The 10545-nt window shown below is 39.6% G+C and overlaps 1 protein-coding gene across 3 annotated transcripts in view; it reads left to right on the forward strand.

Moving 5' to 3' along the window:
• DOK7 (docking protein 7) overlaps positions 1–2538 on the forward strand; it is a 59232-nt gene extending 56694 nt beyond the window's left edge. For all 3 annotated transcript variants that reach the window (XM_068188573.1, XM_068188574.1, XM_068188575.1), the window contains one exon: positions 764–2538. In XM_068188573.1, coding sequence (XP_068044674.1) covers positions 764–900 — 137 coding nt within the window. In that variant the 3' untranslated portion in view covers positions 901–2538. The remainder of the gene's footprint in view (positions 1–763) is intronic.
• Positions 2539–10545: the final 8007 nt, after the last annotated feature.

The following is a 10545-nucleotide window of genomic DNA, read 5'->3' on the forward strand; positions in this document are numbered from 1 at the left end:
ACCTTAATGTAGTTCTCTGTACAATATTGTGTTGAAATGTAAAATCAATATTTTCTCTTAGTTTTAAAGACAATGAATCAACTCATTAAAAATGAAGAGATAATTTCTAGAAATTTTCCTAAATGTCAACCACCCTCCCAATCTCAAATTGTGTAACATTAAAGGTGCCTGTAATGACCATAAATATTTTATTTTTTTCATATTCAAGTTTTCCCAGCCTCTAGCCTTACAGAAATATTTTACTGCTTAACAGACTGAGCAGCTTTTGTCTACCTGTTGCCAAGAAAAATGAGCTGAAGTGTCATTCTGTGTGAGGCTGAAGGTGGTTGCTTTGCTAAACATTTACAGGGTGCCTAATCCAGACAAAGAACAGTTCCAGCTTCTACAAGTGTTTTCTGTTTGAATAGCAGGTGTTCATGTCCTGATTGGTAGCATGGTGAGGAAGCCTCCCAGAGGTGGGAGAGCCAAGTTCAATTTTGTCATTGACTGGGAGTAATAGGGGTGGAGATTCAGACCTGGGGCAGAAATACAAGTGGTTCATTTGCTTATTTGAGGAAAACCAGACCACTAGAATATGTAGGTAACAAAGCTTTTGAGGTGTTTTGTTTTAGTGCTGGTTATCACCTTACTCCCTTTATACAGCTTTTTCTGAGGCTGGACAAAGATAATCCAGGAAATCTGTGGAGGAAGCCTCACAATAGCTTTTTTACCCAGGAATGTGTGAGGGGTGTAGTTCTTTACAGGATTCCATTTGGTGTTTCAGGGAGTGGATCGTCCCGATATGCCCAGATTGACATTGCAGCCACTGAGACCGCGCACAAGGTGGGGACGCAGCACGCGCAGTGCCGCGAGGAACGCCTGCAGGAGCTGGAGCAGAAGAAGAAAGGAGCTCAGCAGTGACCTGTCTAGGAAAGAACTTTGTGCTCACCACAAATGCATACTGATTCATCTTCCAAAATATCCACATTTATTGTAAAAAAGCACTCACAGAAATCGCTGCCAATGCTTCTTGCAGTTGTACCAGATTCATTCCGATATCTTGATTCCTAATTGGAAAGCTGGTAGCATGAGGGGTGTGTTTGGTCTTTCCTTTTATTTTAATTTGGTTGTAAAGTCCAGATTTTTTGTCATATGCAATGACAGATGTAAGTTACCTTTTTCTATAATTCTAAAATCATGAAGAACCAGGAACCAATTTCAGTGATTATTAAAAGGTGGCATTTTCTTTGAAAATAAAGAACTTGAATGTGTGTAGATAAGGGAATGTGAGTGTGTATGTGGTACATGTACACGTATGTTTGCATATGTCTGTATGTAAACATTACTGGTAAAATATATGTATATATCTGAGTGTATAAAATATGTAAAACCTCTATTAATATATTAATGGACTCTTACAAAAGAAAGAAAGTTCAGTGCCTGCTCTTTTTGCAGGTTCAGTGTTGTTCAATTTATGTGCTTATTTATGGACATGCTCAACTATACCTATGAATAATTCAGTTTTATACCTCACCAAGTCCTGCAGCTTTGGCTAAAGTTGCTCAGATATAAAAGCTGTAGTGTCAGTGATGCACGTGTGTCTGCAAACAGACAAGAGCACACAAACAAGTTATTTTATTATGTCTATAAACCACAGTAATGTGAAGGGGAATTTGGGTGTTTCTGTTCTTAGAAAGCCTAGGTCAAACCATGAGTTTGATTTTGTAGTTGCTGGGTACCTGTAATTCTTAGCAATTTTTCTGGAGCTGAACACATGTATCACTTTGAAAATCAGGTCTCAGTTTTCTCACACAGCATATTTAAAAACCAAGGTATTCAAAAGAAGGATTTGCTTTTCAAAATTGAATCTTTTATGTCACAAAAACTATTCCTAATGTAAAACCAGTATCCACCTTAAATCTAAAATTTTATTGAATAATTCTCTGCTGACCCTAAGTAGCATAAAACCAGTTCTGTGTAAGAGGATGATATCTCCAGAGATGCTACAGCCTTGAGGAACAACAGGATGTTACCTTGTAAAATAGGTATACCCATGAGTCTGCCATATCTTCCTTTTTTTCAGTGAGATTTTATGATTCAAAACTTAACTTCCCATGTTGTCTATGTAAATATTTTTATTTGTCCTCATATCAAATGTTGTTTAAATAAAATGTTATATAAAATGTATGGCAGTGACACTACACTAACAAAGAAATGTACTTAAGAAGGAAAGAATTTTTTTTCTGATAACATATCAGCTTTGGCTTCCAGAAGTTGCCAGGAGTGACATCTTGGGTATTATGATTTTTTGTTTGTGTCCTCTTAACATTCAATATTACAGCCAAATTCTGTTTTCTAGATATTATTATAATTTATATTGGTGGGTGGAAGTTCTGTGCCAGTGAGAGTTTTACTAAGTGACTTAAAACTTAGGTTTTAAGGAGAGGTGAGGTTTTGTTTCTGAGGCAGAATTTAACCTACAAATTTATGTGAATATAGCCTCAATAGTAATGTAAAATATCAGAAATCTCTCAAATAAAGCAACCCCAGTGTTTGAGAGTTGACAATTGCCATTCTTATCTGTCCTGTGTTCAGATATATTTCTTCTGCTGATCCACCTAGCATATTTCTGAAGGGAAAAGAGATCTTTCTTATGAGATTCTAAAGATTTAAAAGATTTTTCTTTCACAGTGGAGAGTGGTGATCTGCTTTTTAAATTTCAGTACAACTGGAATAGCCTGGGCTTCCTGGGGCCAGGTTTATCTGACTTCTTCAGTCAAGGATCTTCCACTGGAGGACTTGCAAGGGTAAATATCTTGTTATGGGGCTATTTCATATTTAGGATAAGCACAGCTTGACTGATGCATTGAAACATGTTTTTTTCCCATGACAATATATAATGAAACTACAATATTTCTATTGCAAAAATCTGTTTACCCGGAAAATAAATTACCCAAGGTCTCTACAAAAGCTGCCTTTCTGAATGTTACTTGCATTAAATCTGGGACTTGTAGCATGGGTAAGGATTTGACACAAAAGTAAAGGTCATCAGATTGCTGCTGGCCTCACAGAGGAATTACAATTTAAAAAATACATTTTTCAGGTTAAGCAGGGCTGTGAATCTGTGCATGCACATGCTTTTCAGTGCACATGTGTTTGTGTATGTCAAAGTAATTTCTATTTCTTTAAATTATTTTTATTTCACTTGAATAGGACAAATAGATGACTTTCACTTAGTTTTTAAATTCACTTTATATTCTCCTGCACTAAGTTAGGAGCTGGGGCAGGAGTCCAAAACACACTGCTGCATCTGTTAAAAACTGATTGGTTTTTGTTTCAGTAGTACCTGCAGGTTGTGTGTCCCTGTCAAGGTACAGGCTTGACATTTCTGTTGAAGGAACTAGAGCTTTCTTATTGGAACAACGGGACTTCACAGAAATGGAAACCTTTTTTCCTAAATAAATAAAATCATTGGCCTTCAGCTTCCACTAGTGAACCAGGGGCAATGGAAATCAAACCATAGTCCTACTAGCAGGCTTGTGCTTGTTCACACACCTTGCATAAAAACATGTGCATGAGTGATCTAAAATACAGTTTGTGATTTCTACAGGATGAGGCCAGATACAGAACTCTTTGCAAAAAAAAAAAAAAAAAAAAAAAAAAAAAATCTCCCATGCTTTTGGAAATAAATGCAACTTGTAACTTCTGATGATAAAAAGAAGGATTTGCTCATTTTTAATTTAGCATTCTATCAGAGTCAGATCTCCTCCTGTTTTTACCAGAAGCACGAAGTATTAATTACCAGAAGAACAAGACAATGTGATGTGGCTGGTACTTCTGAAAGGTGTTCTTGAAGGACTATTATGTGGCAGAAGTGCTCTTGGTGATAAGAAGAAGCTGTCATCAAGTGCAGTGTTTGGGCATAAGCATTGGTGTGCTGTGTGTGTATCTCCTTCTTCCTGACAGACCTACTGCCAAATGTAACTGCTGCTCAGTGGGGCTTATTGCATTGTTCATAAGCTGCTATGGAACAGTTTTACATGCAAATATTTGGGTGATGGAATTTTCTCCAAGGTAACGTGCTGCAGGATGGAGGGCTGGAGTTTGAAGGGATTTAATTTCACAATAATGCAAATAATTGTCTGGGTTTTAATAGCACTATAGCACTCTGGCACCTAATTGTAGAAAATGCCAGTAGGTGTCTTTAGGCATGTAAATGTTTGTGAAAATCTGCCCTGAGAGTTGTTTTTCAGCAAACAGCTTGGAAAAAATGCTATTTTTTCCTCTCTGCTGCAAACAAACCAGTTTTAATTAGTGTAGCTTGGAAAACTATATTTGAATTTGAATTATGAGTGATTACATTTTTTGTGAGATGCTGAAACATGCAGCCCTTGGTAAGTTTCTCTCCTAGTTTGTCTGGAATAAGACACATACTTGGTACAATAACTACAGGAAGAAGACACAGTATTTTATGAGTTACTGTTAAAATTATGTTGTTTTTTTTTTTAAGATGACAATGCTGTTACATTTTTATGTCACCTTTTCTTTGGGAAGATCCTCAGCTGCCTTGACCAGTCATACAAACAATGTTCTATGATCTAAGTTGAAAGAAAATGTTAATTTAATCTCATACAGCAATTAGAACAAGCAAAGCAGAGTAAGGCTGGGAGAGTTAAAAGTAACTAAAGAAATTTTTGTAAGGAGCAGATCTGCACCAAACACAGCACAAACAGCTGGGCAAAAGAGGTTAAAGTGTGTTCAGCTTTGGTACAGCCTTGAGTGCTGTGTGCAGTGCCTGGCCCCACAATTTAAGCAGCAAGGGCAGGTCCCTGAATGTGTCCAGAGAACAAAGCTGGTGAAAGGGCTGGAAGTGCTCTGAGGGGAGGCTGAGGGCTCTGGGTTTGTGTTGTTTGGAGCAAAAGAGGCTGAGGTGTGACCTCATTGCTCTCTGCAGCTTCCTAAGGGGAAGCAGAGAAGGTGCTGAGCTCTTCTTGCTGGTATCCCGAGATAGGATGTACAGAGATGGTTCAGAACTGCACCACAGAAGGTTTAGATTGGACTTTGGGAAGCATTTCTTTACCAAGAGGTTGGTTTAACACTGGAATAAGCTTCCCAGAGAGGTGATTCTCATGCCAGGCCTGGCCGTGCTTTAGAGGCATTTAGAAAATACCCTTAATAACATGCTTTAATTTTTGGTCAGCCCTGAATTGGTCAGGCAAGGGGATTAGTTGGTTGATATTGCTCCCTCCCAATTAAAATATTCTATTCTATTCTATTCTATTCTATTCTATTCTATTCTATTCTATTCTATTCTATTCTATTCTATTCTATTCTATTCTATTCCATTCCCATCCCATCCCATCCCATCCCATCCCATCCCATCCCAAAGGTGACAGGCTTCAGAGTAGCCTCACTCTGAGTGATATCAGTTGGCTATTGATAAATCAGCTATCATTTTTCTCTGAAAGGCTGGAATGTAAAATACATGTAATCATGACCTGGATTCTGATACAAGGAATAGTTTTGTAAGACAGTAAGCAGGTTTAGGGAAGTGCAGCTGACATGTGAACTTTGAATTTAGTAAAAACTTGAGGGTGAGTGAACTTTAAAACTCATATACTTTCAAATACTTGCCTGCATCAGGGCATCTAGAAATTCAAATTTATTATCCCACTGTGTACACAGAGGCGTATGTAACATCACCATTTTACTGAAATAATACGTGTCAACTTATTTGAGGAATATGCAGTACGGGGGGTGGGATCAGATAGCAGATTTAGCATGACAGTAATTTTTCTCTACATTATATGGTTGTGAAATCCTTAAAAGGAAAAATAAATAAATAAAAAAGCTCTAGCATCTGCTATTGTATAAGTTAAATTTTACCCATCTGTGGGCTGAGCTGGCAATTTATGGATAGTCCATATACAGAAAATAGAGCTGATTAGATGTTCAGAAAGGAACCTGCTCTTTGGATACTGGAGTTTTATTATGTAATGAATCACTTAGATTCATCTTCCCCCATGTCTCTGCCACATTTAGAGGATGTACCCCATGGCCTGCCTTTGGCTGCTGTAACACTCTGTCCTTTTGCTGCCAACAGCCAGCAGTACTGGACACAAATTGGGAAGCACAGGAAAGTATCTTCCTGGGAATTTGATGAAGTAGGTAGGTGTCAGCAGAGAACCAGAAAGCAGCAGCTGCTCTTTGGTAGCATGGGCAGAAGGGCAGCACCACAAGATGTGTGTGTGTGTAAAGAGCCAAGTGCTGTTAAACAGAGAGCACTGTAACCTAAAAGGAGGGTGTCCCCAGTTCTGTGTTCAGCTGCACCGGTGTAATTTACAGTGGCTGGGGTGTTTGGTGGAGATGGATCAGGTCTGCTGAAAGCTCAGGACCTGATCTTGGATTTGCTGTCTCTGTGCTTTCTATGGTGAATCACAGAACTATGATAATAGTGACCAGAAGTGACCAGAAGCAATAGATGTAGGAATGCCTCTCCTGCAGGGACTGCAGTGACAACCCCGGGTGTGCTGCTTTGGAGCTCTGCAGACAGCAAATACAGTGGAAACCTTTAACAAGCAACAGCAAATACATTGGAAACATTTAACAAGCTTAGAGCCTCTCATTGCTGTTGCTCTGTCTGGGGAATTGTCAAGGTGCAAGTTACAGCCTGCAGCTGGCCACATCTGCAGCGTGGCCTGTGATGGCAGCCCTGTCCCTCTGTCCATCAGCACGGAGCTTGCCCTGAGCACTGCAGGGAGAGACAGAACAACAGGATAACAGAAACCTGGTGGCCAAGCAGCAACGCTGCCCGTGTGAAGTGAAACGATCTGCACCCTGCTCTGCCTCTGCTGTAAGTGGTCAAAGCTGAACAGGCTGAGTTCTCTGTTCCTAGGTTGGAAGGAGCTGATGAAAATTCATGTTTTTTTCATGGTATGCTTGTGGCTAAACAGGGTCTCTCCTGTTCATTCTGTAATCCCAGACACATTGCATGGCAGATCTGGAATTCTGACTGTCCTATTTGGTTACACTGGCTGTTTTGGTCTTTCAAAAGTTCTAGTACAGCTGTTTGTACTAGATACGGCATTAAAATGAGAAGAAAAACAATTCCTAAGAACATCTCTGGAAAATCATGTTCTCATCCTGAATTAATAATCATGAATAAAAACTTTGTTTTGCAGTTTTGCAAAGAATGAGGGTCAGTTTGTGCAAGGCCTGATTGGTGGCAAGGCTTTAGTGACACCAGCAAACTGAGGCTAATGCAAACATTGTTTAAGACATATCCATGCCAGACGTAAACGTGAGACCCAGAACTTGGATCTGAAATGGTTGGAACATGGACTCTTTCCCACTGAAGGACCATTTAGTTACTGGTTTTGGTTCAGATGTCTTCTTGAATTAGAAAATGAATTTTGAATTTTGAAGTTGGACTAAAGTATCCAATGCCAGGCATTGTAAATTACTGGTTTTCATACGTGAGTTTCCAGTTCTAAGTGTGTTTATTCTTAAAATAGTGTAGCTCCCTTCTCTCTTTAAAGTGCCTGGAAAATTATAACTGTAGAACATTAAACAGAATTTTATTTTAGTAGGAGGCTTATTTCAAAGTGATTCAATGCTCACTTTGCCTATAGAAATTGGTATGTTTAAGTTACAGTAGACCAGTGTTGAGAGGCAAACTTGGAGACTGGTTAGTTTTATTAAAATGGACAGCTTTTGTGATAAATTAATGCATCAGTGGAGGAACAAAGTTCACATATTAAGCATTAATATCTGTGTACTGTTTCTGATTTAGGAGAGTGGTCTTTTTTTGAGTGGTGGAATAATACACTTGAACATTTGGATATGAAAGTGTTTTAAAGGCTATTGGTAAAAGCACTTGCGTTGCAATTGTTGCTGTACCAAATATGGCTCAACTTGAAATATTTACTGTGGAGGAAAGCTTATGAATTTATTTTGGCTCTACTGGACAGATTTTATGAATGCTTCCATTTTATGCCTGTAGATACTAGAAAAAGAAATCCATGCAGCCTTTTTTTATTGTAGATGAACATCCTGCTTCCCAATAGGCATTAGGTGAATAGACTGAAATACATTTTAACTGTATGATGTATTTGGAAATGTTGGTTCTGGTATTTAGCAGCACTTTGTTAGAGAACATAAAGCATACAGAAAACGCAGCACTCAGTTACAAAGATGGGTCTGTTTGTATTGAAAGCAACAATCTATTCTATTTATTGACTTAAATTATTTATTCTATTCTCATTAAACACTATGGAATGAAAAAATGTATTTAAAATATATTTTAGAACTTCCTATGTGCTACTTACTGGGAAATGCTCAGCCAAGATCAACTGTTGAGGCAGCACGTTCTGGAAGCTCAGGTGGTTTCTCTGTCTCTTGCTTTTTACCTTAATCTGCATTAAGCCTGGCTTGAGGGAGGGCTGGACACACAGCAAGCAGGAGAGCCCAGGCAAGGATCCTGCTCCCACCAGCTCCTGAGCACCTGCAGAAACAGGATCTGAAAAGGCGGATGGCACTTCACCTGACAATATGTAAATGATCTCTATTTGGTGAATTTAAATATTCCTGCTATGGCCAGATCTATCATTCAGCAGGATCCCATGGGAGGGGAGAGGGGAAATTATTGCAGCAATAAATCTGCTACAGTGCTGTTCCTTATCTGTTTTGGTAGAATGATGCCATCTCAGCTGCTGTGCCAACATGTAGGATGTGCTTTTTTTAAGAAAGGCTTGGTTATTTTTGTTGCATTTAATGTGTTATGTATTTATTTCCTTCACCTTTCCACCCCCCTTTTTAACAAATAAAATCTGTCCTACATGAAGTCACTGACATGTTTACTTAAACTGAAGTTCTTTTCAGGGCAGAATTTGACTGACTATAAAATATGAAATGGTCTGATTTTTTTTTCCTAAGAAATGCAGTTCTTTTCTCCTTTTTTTTTTGCTTCTGCTTTTGTATTTCAAATTGTTTCTCAGAGTGGTTTAGAAAGTTGTTAATTTGAAAAATTACAAAAGGATCAGCTAGAACACCTATTAAGGAAGAGAAGATTCAACCACTGTATAGAACTGTTAGTTCTTTCCTTTTCTGATGCCTCTTCCATGCAACCTATGTATTCCATTATTCACCTCTTACAGGGTACAGGACTGCAGGTATATCTCATTTACACCTTTTTTCTTGGCTTTGAATTTTTGTTGCTATTTACAGAAACTTGGGAGTGGTGACTCAAGTAATTTTTTAATCTTCAATATCTCAAACACTACCCACTCTTGTTATTTTGACCATATGAACAGTCTTTGGAGGAGTAAAACTGCAACAATGAACTGAATTGTACATACATTGATGTGTGTGAGGTGCAGAGCATAGAAACTAGAGTGGAATTAGACTTTACATCCCCCTAGCCTGTCCCAAATTTTAAAAAGCAGGGAAAGCCCTGAGGAACCTTGACAGGAACAGACTATTGCTCATGCTTTCCTTTATGCTGCTTTACTCTAACTCACCACAGACTATTCCAAGGGGAAGCTGGGCGCAGGGGCAGCAACAGCCTTATTATTTTGTTCTCCTGTAGGTTTGTGTGCCCAGTCTTTGGGCCTGATGACTCAATAACAGCTCTGTTCAATAACTGAAGTGAGGTGACTCTGCTGACCCTGCTCTCCAACCTTTGCCTCTGATGAGCTGTGACTTGTTCCCAGTTTTACATTACTGTGGCATGTAAGTATTTTGTCAGCCTCTTGTACTTTGCAGCACTTGCCAAGCATTCTCTCTGCTTGAGCCCACCTGGCCTTTGAGCCCAATTACTGTCATGGTGTGGTGGGTAAAGACACAGCACAGCCACTGCCTGGCTCAGCCATCACCTCCTTAAAGCCTCTGCTGAAGCACCTCTGCTCTTGTTCAGTAACTGATCAGACCCTGGTTATTCCTTCCGTGAATCCAGCACCTTCTGCTGTTCCAGACTTCCTGAGAAATTCTTGGATAAGCATAGTCTACTTCAGGTAGACACTGAAGATGAAACCCAGCTTTGTGCTGTGCCCTCCTGTGTGGAGCACACAGCTGCTGTGCCTGCCTTCAGTGCAGGCTGAGATTTGCTGCTTTCCCGTGGGCAGCACACCTCCCTCAGCTGCAGGATCTGAACATGCTCTGTGAAAGCTGCTCCATTCCCTACCACCCTGCCAGCACAGCTCAGCAGCAGTGCCCCAGTGCTTTGTGTAGCTCCTCTCCCCTGCTGATGCAGTTACTGCATGTATCCAAATTCTTCAGCCAGGGGCCACTGCTGTGGGACCCTCCAGACCCAGGCTACAGCCACCAAACTGACCTGCAGCTCACAGATTTACTTCAAACCCTGCCAAAGGGGAAACTGAAGGACATAGCAAAGTCTTTGCTTTCTAACATAATATAGATTATGTTTCTGTTCTGCTTTCACAGAACAGAATTGATGCAGACAAACATGTAAGATAATACAGCTACTGCTCTGATACAGAAGCTGAACAGCCCTTAAAGCCATAGTCTGGGGAAGAAACGAGTGTGTAGCATTTGGGAAAAAAAAAAAAC

Source organism: Anomalospiza imberbis, chromosome 4 (assembly GCF_031753505.1).
Source record: "Anomalospiza imberbis isolate Cuckoo-Finch-1a 21T00152 chromosome 4, ASM3175350v1, whole genome shotgun sequence".
Taxonomy (NCBI): Eukaryota; Metazoa; Chordata; class Aves; order Passeriformes; family Viduidae; genus Anomalospiza; species Anomalospiza imberbis.